A 17,654-nucleotide genomic window follows, 5' to 3' on the forward strand; every position below is an offset into this window, starting at 1 on the left:
TTGAGTCGTTAAAATCATATTCAAATGTGCTTCTAAATCCAGAGGCTCGAAAAGGTGACCAGGCAGGAGCTCCAAGCCGTTCAGCCAGAAACTGAAAATGTGCTGGCTTAGAGTGGTGCCCAAATGGTGGGGTTAGGTCAAGTGGCAACTGCAGCCCACCTGAATGCCAGGGACACAGAACCTCAGCTGAGTGTGCGGTCACACCTGGCCACGCCACCCATCCCCACTCCTCTTCGTGAAGGGCTCAGGAACTCTATTAGATCAACTTTAACCTCTGCAAACAAAGGAAGAAGGAGCCACTGGTACTTAATAAAACAGTTCTTTAGACAACCTTTGGCTCCAGTAACAGGGAGAAATGTGTCTTAAAGCTACTGAGAAGAACTGAAAACCACTGGTTTGCAGAGCAAAAACTGTTTAAATGGAAAGGGGGAAAATTAACAACAAAATTATGCTCCAACTGGCTCCGCAAATCTTACGAACTAAACAAAAAACCACCAAGGGAGCGCTGAGGCTACTCTGTAAAATCCCCACACCTCAATTCTGAAGTGCCTTGCTCAAGGTTATCTGAGAGTCAGCACTGAATTACCCCCCTTAAAATAGTCTCTCCAGGTCTACTGCAGAAAACTGTTTGTCTCCATAAATCCCCCAGCTGACATTTACACTGCAATCACAAGCAACATTTATAACGGGTGAGACCCAGGAAAAAAATATATATTGTTTTCTGAAAGCATGAAGGCTGGTACAAGGCGTTTTCCACAACTGGAAGAACTGGAAGCCCCTATAATGGCAAGGCTCCCCTCCTCACCCCCCCACCCCCCCCAAGGGCTAATTTGCTGCTCAGGATCTGGTGCAGCTTAATCTCAAAGTGAGATTTCATGAATGTGGGTCTTGGCAGTTCTGACTGAAGCACCGGCTAGCGGCTGCCTGTCCTGGGCAGAGGACGTTCCGCAAAGGGCCGTGTTCCTCATCCCGTGAAAGAAAACTTGAATGCTAGGTTCAAGTTCTTTTATACTAAGTCCTCAACATTTTACAGTAACGACGACGACAAAAAAGCCTGCAAGTTAGGTATTTTCTTAGAAAGTGAAGAGGGCTTTCTAACAATTGGAGCTTTCTAAAAATGGAATGCATCTCTTCAGGAGATTGAGTTCCCAGTCTCTGGACAGGGTCCAGCAGATGCTGGTGACCAACTGGCTACGAAGTCCTAGAAGGGACTCGGGCATGGGTAGAGAAAGGATTAGATAACTCCTAGGATCCTGTTCAGTTAAAGTATCTAAGAAAATGGAAGTGATTATCCACGTTACTCCAAGGACAAAAACACTCTTGTCTCAAATCATCTAGTAATCATTTCAGGGAGAATAAATGTAGGTTTTTCAGATTGCCCCATCTTCCAGAAAGACATATACCCAGCACTCATTCACTTCCACAAACCAAGTATAAAATGGTTGGAATCCCATTACCACAAATTCTACGGTACCATCCAAATTTTTTGGAGAAATCTTTGGGCTCTGGCTTCTCATTTACAGTAACCCTGCAGGAAATAACAGGCTAGGTAATAGCTTTTTCAATACAAATATTTGAGATGCAATACGTGCATTTGTTAGGATCAATTGACCTGTTCATAGACAAAAATGAAACTACAAATATGATTGAGCCTCTCATCTGAGCCTTCTTGAAAATCCACACACATTACTGCAAGATGGATTTAGTAACGTGTTTATTTTAAACATAACCAAAAGGATTAGACCACCTACACAGTCTGCTACAGGTTTCTTCACTACAAACGTAGAAATGTGGTGCACGGTTGTTCTGGTTCCTGTACCATAAGCTCAGAGTACTCTGTACTTCTTCTCAGCATTTTGCAATCGTAATTACTTACCTAATTATTCATTTTGTTATTAATGTCTGTCTTCCATCCTGAAAGTTCCAGAAAGGCATGGCTCTCACTGTATCCTCAGTGCCTGCACCTTTACATAGCAGATGGTGGGGGGGACACATTCATTGAATAAAAGAATATTCACCTACACAGACACTACATTACCCAAAGTGAAGACATCTAAGAGTAGGGGCATTGAAAGGATGTGGAGGAATGAGAATGCTCAATACACTGAGTGTGTAAATTGGCGCTACCACTTGGAGAAATTGGTATTTTCTGTGAGGTTAATGATAAGCACACCACATAACCTAACAAATCTACTTCCGTGTATCTATCCTAAAGGAACTGGATTTGTACACGTTAGATTGTAAGTATCAGAATGCTCGTAGCAGCACTCTTCATAGTTGCCCCAAACTGGAAACAACCAAATATCCATCTAAAGTAAACTGGATTAGTGTGTTGTGGTATGTTCGTGCAATGGAATACTATACAGTAATGAAAATAAATGAACTAAAGCATCATGGAACCATACAAATTAATTTCACAACAGATATTGAGCAAAAAAAAAAAAAAAAAAAAAAGGGACACGAAAGAATACATCTTGTATGATTCCATTCATATAAAGATAAAAAACAAGCCAGTCTGAGCTTTATGTTTTAGGGATGCAAAGATCGGTGGCCAGTTCTAACAAGATTTCAAAAAACAGATATATCAAAACTTATATAAACTCTCCCAAAGAAAAGAAAGAAATTGGAGGCCACGACTATATTTTTGGCTGGGGAATAATATAAAGGAGGGAAAGAGAAAAAGCAGAGAATCCAGTAGGAAGTTACTATAGTAGTTTAGTTGAGACTGCCAGTCAAGAGCTGATGGGTGGCCTGACCTAGGATGGGAACAGTGGGGACAAGAGAAAGAGAGGATTAGGAAGACACAACAGATGGGACTGGGTAATAGGACAGATAGAGGAGGTACGGTGAGGGTGGCGCCAAGGAATATTCCCTTATTAGAAGACAGAAGTAAAAAAAGACTGCCAATAATAATATTTACAACATAGCCCTAATTTTGGGGGTTAAAGTACATAGAGTTATTCTAAAAATAAATTATCAAAAAGAATGAAACCCTGCAATGAATTAAAACACATGAAACGTTGAGATTCATGAGTTTATCACAAAGCAACACAAAAGAAGGAAGAGATAAAGTATTCTAAAGGTTGTAGCATTCTTGGGAAAGTGGTAAAAAATGAACTAAGTCAAGGATGGCTATTGTAGTCTCTAGAGCAAACTGTAAAAGAATTTGAAACTAATAGATGCAAAAAAGAAACGGAACAAAACGTGTCATTGATCCAAAAGAAGGCACGAGAGAAAAATAAATATAAAATAGGTGGGTTAAATAAAAACAAAGAGTAGGATGATGAAAACATACTGCCATTTACTACACATATTCAACACCACCACAGATGTTTCCAGAATGTGGAAAATTCTACAGGACAAACAACCTGATTTCTTCAACAAATAAACTTCAAGGAAAAAAAAGGGGGGGAAAGATAACCTATAGATTAAGACACAAACTGCAAGGTCTGGACTACGTTTGGATCCTGATGTGAATTAAGTAACTGCTAAAAAATATATGAAATGATCAGAGCAACCTGAACACTGAATGAATAATGATTTAAAGGGATTATTTTTAGGTGCGATAACGGTACCATACTTAAAAAAAAGATGTCTCACCCTTTAGAGATATGTAACAAAGTAATGAAGAAACTACAAATGAAATGACACCTTGTATCTGAGATTTGCTTAAAAACAGACCAGTTTGGTGAGCAGGGGAGAGGGCATGGAACAAATGATGGGCCAGTGTGTTAAAAATCACTGATCTCAAGTACTACATACGTGGGGTTTATTAGACCAGTCTCTCTACTTTTGTATTCATTTGAATTTAACTGGAATATAAAATACAACGGGACAGAGGAGAAAGGAGGAAGGAAAAATCTCTAAATAGATATGTTTAGAGAAAGTTTTGGCAGGATATACGTCCAAATGTTCAAGTGGTTATCTCTGGATTAATGGGATCACCATTTTTAGACAATATTACAAATTTATCTCTGGATGGGGAGATTCCTGGTAACTTTTAGTCTCTTTTTGCTTAGCCATGTTTTCTAATTGTGTCTACAATGAACAAATCATAATGTCGATTCCAAAACTGTTTAAAAGGACAAAAGAAACACTGTCAAAAAAACAGCCTCCCACTTACATCCAAATTTCTTAATCATTTCTGGGTCACACAGTCCCTTGGCAGAATCTGATGAAAGCTACTCTCTCCCCAGAAAAAAAAGAAAAAGCACAATCCTATAGAATTTTTTATACACTGTCAAGAAATTCTGAGACCCCTGATGAACCCAGAGATTTTCTATGTTGTTAGCAGTTACAATAAGTAGTAATAGCTGACGTTTATTGCATACCTCCTATGTGCTATGCTTTGTTTTAAGTATTTTGCAAGTGCTAACTCATTTAATCCCCCCATCCCAGCCACCCTATGAGACAGGCACTCTCATCATCCTGAATTTACAGTGAGTGAGGACAGAGAGGCTGAATAATTTGTACAGGGCCCCACAGCTACTGGGTGGCTGAGCCAGCCTACGAACTCGGCAGCCCAGCTTGAGAGCTGGGCTTTTTAATTACCACGATACAGCCATGCATAGCGTTAAATCAAATATATCAAGCAAACATGACATCCTGAATCATGCTCTGGAGAGCATGTCTTCAAATTAACTAACACGAAGTGCGGACCACGTGCCAGACTCACCCAAATAGGTAAGAAAGCACACCCAGCCCACACCAGTGATGTAACTAACACCCAACTAACTGCTAGAGAATCAGGAATGGAGCCTGTCTTCTGACTTCAAGTTGACCATACCACACAGCTGATTTCCTAAGGGAGAGGTCTGCTAAGTCACACATGGCCTCCTCGTGACCAAAATCTTTTCAAGATAACTGGTGGGGGGTCCAGTTCAATTGTTCAATTTGTGGACCCTAAAATATGCTCAGGACGCCAAGCAATCCAGTTTTTGAAATGTGCTCTCACCCCAATTTAGCCAGCTGAGCCATCTTGGATGGAGATACGCTTCCAAAACTTGGCACCTCGGGTTCATATACGTAAGTAGAACTGCCTGCACATACTAAAGACAACTGCTAGGTGCTGTAATACCACACTGTTCTCTCACACGACACGGCCTATAGAAATATCCACAAGCAAATTACATGTAATGCTTACAGTTTCACAGTTCAAGCATCGAGTTTCATTGGTGAGCGTTCCCTGAAAAATCTCATGGACCCAAGTGAGTTCTGGTTTATTATTCTCTGCAGGCTCGTTCATGTTGCCATTTTTTAATTTCCCATTTTGTTTCTCTTGTTTCTTCTCTTCCTGCAGGATGTCCGCAATAGTGTTTAGCAAATAATTTAAAAATTCGTGAGCATCCTGCTGCATGTAGTTATCAAAGAGATCTGGAAAGGAGAAGATTGTTATTTCAATCTTTGGTTCTTGAAAAGCAAACAAAAATGCTTCGTATTACATGCCCCACTTCAGTTTTTATATTCAAGGAGTGTACAGGTATGGAATATATTCATCTCTATTTTGCAACTTTAATGGGTAAGTTGAATTTTTGCTCATTTCCATTTTTAAACACCCAACAAGATGTGAATTTCCTGAATCTCCCGAAAGTCATCATGTAAATAAAGTTACCAAATTTTTAGTCTACAAAAAGAATAGCCGAAATTACTTGATAAGTTCCCCAATAAAGTATCAATATTTAATATGATGTGAACATCAATGATCAATTATTCATTTTGTAATTTATCCAGAGCAACTGGGGTCTCTTCCCAAAGATCATATTAAACCCTGGACCAGCCTGGAAGCAGCTTAAATGAAACAGGTAAGGGAGACGAGGGAAGTGTGTGTAAGAATGTATCTATCTGATAGTGTTCTGAAACCAAATACAAATGTTTCCAGAAGCCTTTTGCTGTTCCCCCGCCATAAGGACAAACAATCTAGAGATGAATGCAGCTGCGAAACTTCATTATTAATCATGTTCACAACGAGACTGGGGAGTGCTCTGCTTCTTCCTCAGATTATTTCTATTCTGCTATGTATAAACTACAACAACTTTAAAAGACAGCAATCAAATTAAATGAGGCTTCATAACACAAACATCTGATTTAACTGCGCAACTCTGTTGGAGTAAGGCCGAAATCGAGGATAAACATAAGCTGCCATATCAAATATTTCTATAGTCATAAAAATTACCAATGTAAAACTTCTGGAATGACCTAGTCTCTACTACCACTCCACCCCCAACCCCCACCCAGGAAAAAGAAAAAGCAGAAAAACATTAGATGACAGTGGAATATTTTTATCATATAAAGGTATCAATTTAATATCTGCCAATTGTCATAGGCAATTAAAATCAGAAATATTATTTTTAAAACAGCAGGGGCTCTGAGTAGATAATATGCATTTACTTTAATCACTTATGACAAGTTTATAAGATAGTACTAGTTTATTTAATTATTGCATCAACCTATTTATTTCTATCAGTGTCCTGCTTAGAAGGCCGCTTTGGGCAATTTTTCCTCTTACAATGATCCTACCCAGAAAAAAATGCCTTCTAAATGTGGGGCAAATAAAAAGACCATTCCAAAATGGGTTGACAAATAGGAATTTTTTATCCAGTTTTATTTGATGTACACTGGGTGGGAAAGGAGAAATCTTTCCTTAACAAAATTATATTTGAGTAGTTGGCCATACTATTTTCCTCTTCCAAAAAAAAAAAAAAAAACACAACATGATTCATTCTGAGGATACACAGAACTGTCAATTCTTATTTCAGACCCTTAAACACATTAATCTTCACATTACTCACCATTCTCTTTTCTCAGCCTTGAAATGAACTTCTTTGGTGGGATCACGCCAACCTTCTTCTTCTGCGTGGCAATGCTGTGGAAAAGGTCTGCCAGGCATGTCAACAAGTTTTCCTTCTTTTTTTGCTGGGCCTTGTATGCCAGCACATTCTCACGAAACGGCCGGCAGAAATACAAGGCCTGAAGCACGGAGTTACAGTAGCATGTGTTCCCAAACTGCCAAAGGACAACAGGGATGGTTCGAATCATGGTCTGGGGACATGGTCTGGGGACGAACGGGCGGGGAGATGGAGGAGGCCTCCCCCCTCCATGAACCGGCCTGGTGTTCCCTGTCTCAGAATCCTTCCTGCTCGCTGTGTCAGAAAATGAGTAAACCACTCTAATCACCAGTGACGAGCTGAGCAAGAGGGAAATGAATACGAGTTTACCTAAGCCTGGTGCCTCTCCGGCCCGTTAGTATCTCTAAAACGATAATAAGCACTCAACCTGGTAAAAAATATACTGAGACCTTCTGGTGCTTAAATGGCACAGAGAAAATGGTAGTGAGAAGGAAAAAAATCGACATAATGTAGAGACACAGAAGAGCAGCTGGCTAAATAAAAGATACCACATTGCAACACATCAAAACTCCTATGACAAGAAAAACAAAAATCCAAATCAAAAAGAGATCCAGGAACTAGGAACCACTAGCTCAGCTGAAACAGCTGTAACTGAATGGGGACTTACTGTAGTTTTTCTCTTTCTAGATTCCAGCGGCCCTGCCCACTGGCTTCAGACCACATTTCCCCGCTTACTCCATAAAAATGGAGGCAAAGAGCCGCCTCCTCCAGTCATCCCACCGTCTTCCTCTCGCGTGACTCCTAAGTTTCCCTCCATCTTCTTTCTGCCACGATGGCAACACAATACCACTCAGGTCCTGGCCTCTTACAGCCAGGTTAGGGCTTGCACAGTAATATTCTGTGCCTCTCAAGAACCGCAGATGCCCAGGTGATGACGCAAGAGGAACCAAGTCATCAGCTCACTGATGTTTACTGACTGTAAAACCAGCTGAGACTATTACTTTAGAATTTTTCCTACACAGTACAATGAAAAGGAAAAAAAAATTAAGGCAATAACAAGATTAACATCATCGATTAAAAATGCTGTGTGAGATTAAAATAGAACATGAACATCTTCTCGGGATTGGTTGTTGGCTTGTGTGTCGTATACCCAAAAGCCAGACAGATGCTGCACCGTACTTAACATGCCATTTCTACGTATGCTAAGATAGAACATTTCCTATTTTTACATATTTTAATCGACTTGGACACAGTTATGTAATAGGAGACAAACCTGTTTTTAAAGATAAACTGGAACATCCATGAATTATCACTCAAAGTGAACATAAATAAAGCTATTAATAAATTTAGATCTTCATAAACTAGTAGGTAGCCTTAATTCTTCCCCCTCCACCATAGCCTGCACTTCTCTTTTCCCTAGCCACGGCAGAATTCTCACAACTTGACTATCTTCATCGAGTTTCAGCAGAGGCCTGCACACAACAGCTAAAAAAAATTGTATGAAAATTAGAATTCAGTATTTCATCAACACAATGCCCTATATTCCAGTATTTCAGCCTTCCTTCTTCCATCCTTTGCTCTTTTACTCAGTGTCTTGCCTTTACCCAGACACCCTTCGACAGCACTTGGTCCTGATCCAATGGACAACTCCAGGGAAAGAAAAAGGACTAACATTCACTGAGTGTCCACAACGCACCTCAGCCTCATGTCAAGGATTTCACCTGGAGTTCTGATTGGTCCTTCACTATAACCCAAGAGGTAGAAACCATTATGATCTCCAATTTACAGACGGGGAAAAGGAGGTTACGAGAGGTCAAGTGATCTGCCCAAGATCACACAGCTAGGGAACAGCATAGGCAGAACTCAGACTTAGGTCTGTATTACTTTGAAGCCAATATTCTTTCCATTATATCACAGGCAGCATTCACTCGCAGAGAATATTTCCAGCTTCCCCAGTGGAAATCACTACCTATCACACCTGGGCACTGACAAACTATGTTCACAGAGCAATTGTTCCAGAAAATCAGGTGCTTATGAGTTAACACTTGGTGCCACTTAAAACCTCCACTCCACAAAGAAAGGTTCGGGTAAGAGAGAAAGCACACGAGGGCAGTGAGTGATACTGCCTCACTACTCGGTCATAATCAACTTATCAAGGAAGCAGGGTAAGCCGGGCCATATACGAGGGAGCCATTGCTGAGCACAGGTAAAATGAGGCCAAGGAATTTTGAGACAAACTGGTCCCAGCTTTTCCCCCACGCCCCACCCCTGCTTCAGGTACCACCCCCAAGTTATACTGTTGAACAGTTACTGGTGATAAGCTGGTGACCCTTTTAAAACTCTGGTTGTACTGATGCATATCGAAACAAAGACTGCCAGAGAAGTTCATCCAGAGGATAAAGAGAGAACATATACGAGGTGTGATCAAAATATACGGTTAATGTTTAAATTTAAAATATGTATTACAATAAAAGACACATTGCCATTAATCCCCCTCAAAATATTGTCCCTTGCTTCGAACTTCTCTCATCGCTCTTGCCACTTTCTGAAGCAGTTCTGGAAGTCCTCTTTTCTGAGTGTCTTTAGTTGCGCTGTCGTGGCTGCCTTAATGTCCCGAATCATTTCGACTTTGAGGAAGAGCCAGAAGTTGCACAGTGACAGATCCAGTGAATACGGTGGATGAGGACACACCATAATGTTTTTATTTGACAGAAATTGCCATGCCAGAAGTTATGTGTGACACAGAGCCCTTCCGTTGTGATCAACAAACACAGTGAATACTGCTGCTGAGTGCCATCCAACAGAAAGGCAAGGATCTTCAATACGGGAAGCGGTGCGTTGAACCTTAGTAAATGGTGTGTGACAAGTTTCAACTTGTTTGGTACAGTCAGTTGGGTGAGAGCTATGGTTGAGAGAAGATGTGTTTTAAAGTGTGCTGTAAATCATCCTCTATTATGACAACGCTCCATGTCACACATGGCTTCTGGTATATGGCAATTTCTGTCAAATAAAAACATTACAGTGTGTACTCATCCACCTTATTCACCGGATGTAGCACAGTGCAACTTCTGGCTCTTCCCCAAAGTCAAACTGATTCAGGACATCGAGGCAGCCATGGCAACGCAACTAAAGACACTCATGAAAGAGGACTTCCAGAGCTGCTTTCAGGAAGTGGCAAGAAAGATGGAATAAGTGTGTTCAAAGCAAGGGGGAATATTTTGAGGGGGATTAATGGCAATGTGTCTTTTACTGTAATTTTTTTTTTATTATTTAAACATTCATCGCATTGTTTGATCACACCTTGTAAAAGCAGATTTGGTTGCAAAGGCTTATGAAATCATTGCAAGTTATGTGTGCAAAGGAAATCCCTTAAAAGACGGGGGGAAGAAAGGGGATGAAAATCTGACCCAATAATGCAGTAATTCAACGCTTTTTTCTGAGACAGCTCATACTTTCAAAAACTGGACTAAATTTCCCGGACCCCAATATCTGCCACTTCTAGTAATCAAAGAGCATGAATAATTATCTAAAAATTGGTAATGATGAAAATGGCAGAGGAGTTGTGTCAAGTACGCTAAAACATTTGATAAAAAGAATACATTCTTAAATACTTACGTTGACCAATCCGAAGTAGTGTTCATTGATTGGAAACTGCTCTGGACCAATGTCTTTTTCCAGAGCAGAGGCATTGGTGCCCTAAAAGAGAAAAATAATAAAAGCTCTTTTGCATGTAAAATAGACAAGAAAGTAAAATGATACCTGAGAGGCCACTTGAGACAAGCATGTCCCCTAGTCGCTCGGTGTTTGGTGATGTTCTTGCTGAAAGAAAAGGTGTCAGAAGTAAACCAGCCATAAATCCTCTCCTCATCCAACTTAATCATCCCCTCGAACCTGTCTTACCTGGCTTTAGTTATCTTCCACTGGGAAAAGTGGTTTGAAATAGGCAAATGAACAGACTATCATTAAAAGCTTCTGAATAAAACATTCTAAGTTCAGATAGTGGCAGCAGCTTTTATAATATTTGGTGGTGTGAATCATATCCTCCCTTTCAAAGTAAATTTCTTCATTCTCACAAAGATTTGCCACACACCCACTATGTGCCAGGCACTACTCTAGGCTCTGACAATAGAAGAATGGACAAAACAGACATGGGTGCCTGCTGTTACGGAGTTCATATTTTACTGGATGCAGACAGCCTACACAAAATCAAGTACACTGAACAGAAGGTGATAAGTGCAGCAGAGAAAAATAAAGTAGGAAATGAGTGTGTGGACTCCTGGAGCAGGGGGGGAAGGGGAGACATGGTGGTGAGGGGGTGGGAGGTAGAAGGTGGACACAGCTGCAGTTTTAGATACGGTGGTCAGTGAAGGCCTTACTGAGAAGGTGAAATGTCCAAGGAATATTGTGAATAATGGAAAAATGCAATTTAAAACCTAACAATTCCCAAATACATCACATTGTTAAGCCATGTGAACCCAAGTTTAACACTCCAGCACGAGGATAAGTAAGTTACCGGGTACTCCCACAGTGTGCCACAGACTGTGCTATTTAGTCTCACAGCAATCCTGTGAGGTAAGTACTATTATAATCCCCATCTGACAGACAGAAATGTAAGGCTCAGAAGGGTTGAGAATGTGGCCGAGGACCAGTCAGTAAGAGCAGAGCTTGGACTTGAACCCAGGAGTCAGACTTGGGAGCCCGTGATCTTAACCAAATGCTATGTAGAGCAATCATATCAAACAAAACCATTTACTGAGCCCCAGTAAGGGCCAAATGGTCACCGGCAATACCACCTTGATTGTCACTCCTCCCCAAGGCCTGGATGAGTCTGCTGGGATGAGGAAAACTGACCAAAGTTCAGTCCAACAAGGTAAGTAGTTTGGGGGGCGGGTAGGATCAGGCTCCTCATGAACTGTGGCTCTATCCTGCAGCCTTCTCATGTTCTCAGGCTATCACGGAAGACACACAGCTCGCAGAATCTCAAAAGATTTGGGAGATAGATATTTTAAAAAGAGAGACTGTTAATCTGCTGCTGCTACTTACTTTAGAATCATATAATTAGCATCTCCTGTCACAGCAAGAAATGGCCAGAAAGTGGGCTAAGAACCAGTCAAAATGGTCATGTGTCAATAAGCAATATTAAATGCAAAAAACCCCACTTCTAAGCAAAGAGAACACAGCAGAAATGGCACATTCCATCTCATCATAATATCCTGTTTTCACTTGTTTCCTAGGTACACATACTGTTGTACTAATCGAAATTCCTTTGCTGTCATCTGAGACTTTGAATTCAGTGCTCATCTGTGTGTACAACAGTTTCGCTACCTTTTCGTGTGTGTGCGCGCGCGTGGTTTTCACTGCCTTCACAATAATGCAATCCCATATACAAGGCAGAACTTAAATAACACATCATATTATAGCTGGATTTTATGATATAGACAAAAATCACTAAAATTTTCGATAAAGCTACATTTTAATCATAAATCAATGTAAATAATCCATATTAAATACATCCATAGCCATCTTTTAAGCAACATTAGACTATACGGCTTAGACCCCAGAAGGAATGTCAAATATAAAAGTACAGCACATGAAGACAAATCTCATTAAATCTTTACAAGGTAGCCATATACTCAAATTAATCCATGAGTTTTGCTATTCGGGAATTCTTGGATTGAGTCTGCTGTTTTCTACCTACCTTAGTATTTCCCTATTGGAGGGGGAGTTGGGATAATGACTCTTACTAAGGACAGTGACCCAGAGGTCAGTATTTAAGAGAAACACCTTGTCAGAACGTCTGCCGTTCAGTGGCCTCGCCTCTGCTCTGCACACAGCCCCTCCTCTCTCCTCCCTGGGCTGACCCCCCTTCACAGAAGACTTACCTTTACAACCCCATCTGCTGCCAACATCCTGAGTGATTCTGACACCCGTGTGGAGGAGTCTCCCCCACCCTGTTCTCTCAACAAGCTGCTGTCCTTTTTCCCAACTGTCTCTTGTTCCACTCCACTCCAGCTACCCACTCCCAGAGACATACCCTGGACGCAGTGACCCCCTACAACCTACCCAGGCTTAGCTTTGCCTGCTGGCTTCCTAAAGCATCCCCTCACGGCTACGCGTACATCTCACCAAGACCTCTTACTCCTCGACTTTCCGATTCTGCTGACAGTCCACAGATCCGGACTTCAAGTGCTCTTATAAACAGCCCTCACCCTATCCTGTGGTCACACCACCTGGCAAAAAAGCAACCCAGTAAGAACCAAATTATCCACCTTCTCTGAACATACACCTGGACAGATAGGCAATGCTGGGGGAAGGCACAGAACCAAGCTCACCAGATTCCCTAGAATCCAGCACATTCAAGGGGTCCTCAACGTGTTCCACTTGCAACAGTGTTTCTCTATTTCACTCATTCTCCAGGCCACAATGACTATTTCCAACTTGCCCCAAGCTCCTCAAAACTTCAGCATCCCTTTTGCCCCTCTCACTGGCCTTCCACTCAACAGAAAAAAAAAAAAAATTAAACCAGCAGAAAGGAACTCCCTTCATTTTGCACTCCCAAACCTTCAAACCTATGTGCTCCCCTGTTCATGACGGAGATCTCTCTCTCTCTCTCTCTCTCTCTCTCTCTCGGCCAAGGCCAATCTCGCCACCACTATTAAGTCCTTCCCATAGGAATTTAACACGCTTAAGTGTCTGTCCTATTCAATATACATGCATACATACTTTCCTATACAACTCCACTAGTTACCACCCTCTTTCCACTTCCCCTTCATTGCTAAACTTTTTTAAACTGTCTGTTGTGAAATATTTATAAATGAGTCACGTGATTTCTAATATTTGTTTCAAATAATCCAATGCTGAAGTGGGGAGATGTGGGGGTAGGGATAAAATTGTGCTGTAGCTGAGTGGTGGGTGTGGGACTCAATATACTGTCCTGCTTCTACTTTTACACGTGTGTATAGGCAGAGTAATGGTCTCCCAAAGACGTCCATGTCCTAATCCCCAGAACTTGGGAACACAGTCCCCCCGCAAAGGGAAATTTTGGTTGTAGATGGACTCCATTTGCTAATCAGCTGACCTTGAATCCAAGGGGATTGTCCTGGATTACCAATGTAATGACAAGCATCCTTAAAAGTGGGGCACAGAAGAAGCAGAACAATCGATCCGAGTGATACTACATGTGATTAGCTTTGCTAACTTTGATGATGGAGGAAGGGGGCCAGGAATCAAGGGACACAGGAAGCCTCTAGAAGCTTAAAAAGTAAGAAAACAGAGTCTCCAGGAAAAACACAGGCCTGCACCGCCTTCGTGTTAGCTTCTCGGCACCCATTTCTGACCTCCAGAAGAGTAAGATAACACATTTGTATTAGTTAAGCCACTGAGTCAATGGGAATTTGTTACAGCAGCAATAGGAAACTAACACAATATGTTTGAAGTTTTCCATACTATTAAGACTTGTCTCTACTTTCTTACCTCCCTCTAAACAGCCCCTTCTGGATTCTACCTCACTTCATCCCCAGGAGCTCCAAACATTGCCAACTGCAAGGGGCACGTTTATGTCCTGGCTTTCTCAGAGTGCTGTCCAAGGACCACCCCCGCCCCCCGCCTGCCTCTCTGTAGGGTCCAGACAACAACCATTCACAGCTTCAATCAACAGCTACATGGCCATTTCCAACTCTATCTTCATCCCAGAAACCTCACTTCTGAGCTCCTTCAAACTGAATGAATACTGGCATTTCCGCTTGCTTGCCCAACAGGCCATCAAGATCAGTCTACTCAGAACTAGAGCTTGCACTTTTCCTTCCCCCTAAATCCAATCATTTTCTGGTGTTTCCCCACGGAGTAAATGACAACGCCACCCACCTCCTGGCTAGAACCCTCTGGGTCCTACCTCGCTCGCCCCTCTGCACTCTGCACCCATTCACTGATTCACTCCTTGTGTTTCTCAAGTCCATTCACTTCTCTTTAATGTTCCACCACCAGCATCTCTCATCTGAATTACAACAGCCTCCTATTCACCTCTAACCTCAATGTGAACGCAGCAGCAAAAGAGCTCTTTCCAAGTACAAACCTGCTTTAAATCCTCCAGGGACTTCCACTGCTGTTTCCCAAGTCACCGCTTGCCCCTCACTGGCTTCTACACTTGGCCTGTCACAATGGCCCGCTCCTCAAATACCTCAAGTTCCATCCTACCCATCACCTGATGGCTCTCCCTGCTTCCTCACCTACCTTCACCCTTCTCCAGGGATTCTTCACTGACCACTCCTGGATTCACACAGTCCCTCTGACAAACAGAATAATGGCCCTTCGAAGATGTTCACACCCTAAACCTCGGAACCTGGGACTACGATCCCTTATATGGCAAAAGGGACTTCGCAGATACGATTAATTTAAAGATCTAGAGATGAGGAGATTGTCCTGGATTATCTGGGTGCGCCTGGTGTACTCATAAGGGTACTCATGAGAGGGAGCCAAGAGATGCACTGACAGAAGCAGAGTTCACAGAGAGAGACAGACAGAAAGATGTGCACTTGCCATGCTGTTGGTCTTGAAGATGGAAGAAGGCGCCATAAGCCCAACACTGCAGGCAGCCTTTAGAAACTGGGAAAGTCAAGGAAACATTCTCTCCTAGAGCCTCTGGAAGGTGTGCAGCCTTGCTGACGTCTCGGTTTTAGGATGTCTGACCTTCAGAGTGCTACGAAAATAAATGTGTGTCATTTTAAGCTACAAAGTTTGTGGTAAATTTTTAAAGCTGCAACAGGAAAGTACTACACCTCCACACACACAACCTCCACTCTCCGCTCGTAGCATCCTGGGTGTCTCACTCACAGTACTTATCCCTATTGTTATTTATGTAATTATAGGATCCGTCCTATCCCTTATGTACCTCAAGGGAGCAAAGACTGTGTCTGGCCTGCATGCTCCGTGGCCAGCACATAGTAGGCCCACAGTACCTGCTGGCTGGCTGCCTGGCTGGATGAATGGATGGAGGGATGGACGGGTGGATGGATGAACGGATGGATGGACAGATAGATGGACAGATGGATGGACGGATGGCCGACCGGACGGACGGATGGATGGGTGGACAGACGGACGGATGGACGGGTGGACAGACGGAAGGACAGATGGATGGATGGGTGGAGGATGAATGAGGACGGTTAGGGATGCCTGAGTAGCTTCTGTGTGCATAATAATTTGGACACAGATGTGTGAGCTCTCCGTCTACTGCTCAATGAGGCCTAAGTAGAACCCTCCACCACTCCCCCATTCTCCCCTCCCCTTTTGTAGACACACACCCTAGGAATTGCTTCCCATGGATACAGAATGTCACTGATATTGACATTTGGAACCGAACTTTTGTTTCACATGCTAGTATTTTCCATTGGTACCATGAATTTTTGTACATCTTTAACAGATTTGGGGATTCAATATGTTAAATGTAAATCTCTGCATGATAAAAGGACACAGACATGACGAAGAATGTTTTGCAAGATGATGATGATGACTGTTTAAAGACCAATTAAGCAGATTTCAATCAAAATTCAAAACGAGCATATCCTTCATCCCTGCAATGCTACTTTAAGCAATGTACTCTACCAATAAACTCATATAGATAAAAATATATATATATACAGACGCTGTGACAAAGACCCAAATAATGTAAGCATGTATTAAACAAAATAGACATTTATTTCTCTTTTATGTAACTGTTCAAGAGGAAGCAGTGCCGGCCTGATCTGAGAACTCTGCAGTGTTGAGGACTTGGGCTCCTTTCATCTTATTGCTCCGTCGTCTTCTACCGTCAGCTTCTATCTCCGGGACCAAGATGGCCACTCCAGCTCTTACCATCAACCTCTGCTGGGGGAGCAGACAAGAAGGGAGATACTGCTCCTCCCCTTTCACCGATGTCCCTGCCTGCACCTTTCACTTCAGCTCATGATTTCACTGGCCAGAATCTAATCTAGCCACTAGGCCACACTGAGCTGCAAGGGAGCATGGCAACCGGGGTCTTCACCTGAGCTGCCATGACCAGCTAAAATTAGAAATGGAAAATGGATATTGACGGAACATCCAGCTGTCGATGTCACAGATGGTCCTCACAGCAAGGTTTGTAACAGAAAAAAGTTAGAAATAACTTGAACTGGTTACATGACTGTGGTAATCCATACGATGGAATGCCATGTAGCTATTAAAAAAGTTAAGACTCCTCTACAGGTATGGCTGTGAAAGTTTGTCCAAAAGAGAATTGAAAGCACTGTGTACAGGATAAGACTGGAAATGTGTTCATTCCACCTACAGACCCCGAGCACTGCTTTGGGCCCAGCGAGGTGAACACAGCACACCAGGTGCATGTAACACCTACATTTTCATGGAAACCCCTTTCAGAATCCTGGAGAAATTATTACCACCAGTCCCAGGTCTGGGAGTGGGGCTGGGAGATGAGGAGGTCACCACGGGGCTTTCGTTTTCTATTGTCAACTGAATTTTTCGCTATGAGCATATATTACTTTTGTAATAAAAAACTTAAAACTTAGCAAACTAATATCCTGCAGACCAGTTACCTAAGGCCCACGGCACACACCTCAGAACTGCATGGGCCATTTTTTTTTCCTCCTCAGTGTGAATTTGCCTTTGATTTCAGTCACTTCTACTCTTGTCCTTAGTTTCCTGCCTGAGAGGTCAGGTTGCTGATATGAAGCCTGTCTACTGCTCAGGGTGGCAGAGAGAATCAAGCAAAACTGAGAATGTTATCAGCACCATGTAAACGGTAACACGCATTACACACCCAAAACCTGCTCTTCTGCTAGC

General features: G+C 42.3%; 1 protein-coding gene across 1 annotated transcript in view; it reads right to left on the bottom strand.

Annotated features, from left to right (window-relative positions):
• The window catches only part of USP46 (ubiquitin specific peptidase 46), a 59,848-nt gene that overhangs the window by 25,505 nt on the left and 16,689 nt on the right, over positions 1 to 17,654 (bottom strand). The window contains exons 2-4 of the mRNA XM_033106315.1: positions 10,461 to 10,541; positions 6,789 to 7,002; positions 5,144 to 5,373 (exon numbers count right to left, since the gene is read on the bottom strand). Coding sequence (XP_032962206.1) covers positions 5,144 to 5,373; positions 6,789 to 7,002; positions 10,461 to 10,541 — 525 coding nt within the window. The remainder of the gene's footprint in view (positions 1 to 5,143; positions 5,374 to 6,788; positions 7,003 to 10,460; positions 10,542 to 17,654) is intronic.

The sequence above is a fragment of the Rhinolophus ferrumequinum genome, chromosome 5 (genome assembly GCF_004115265.2).
Source record: "Rhinolophus ferrumequinum isolate MPI-CBG mRhiFer1 chromosome 5, mRhiFer1_v1.p, whole genome shotgun sequence".
Taxonomy (NCBI): Eukaryota; Metazoa; Chordata; class Mammalia; order Chiroptera; family Rhinolophidae; genus Rhinolophus; species Rhinolophus ferrumequinum.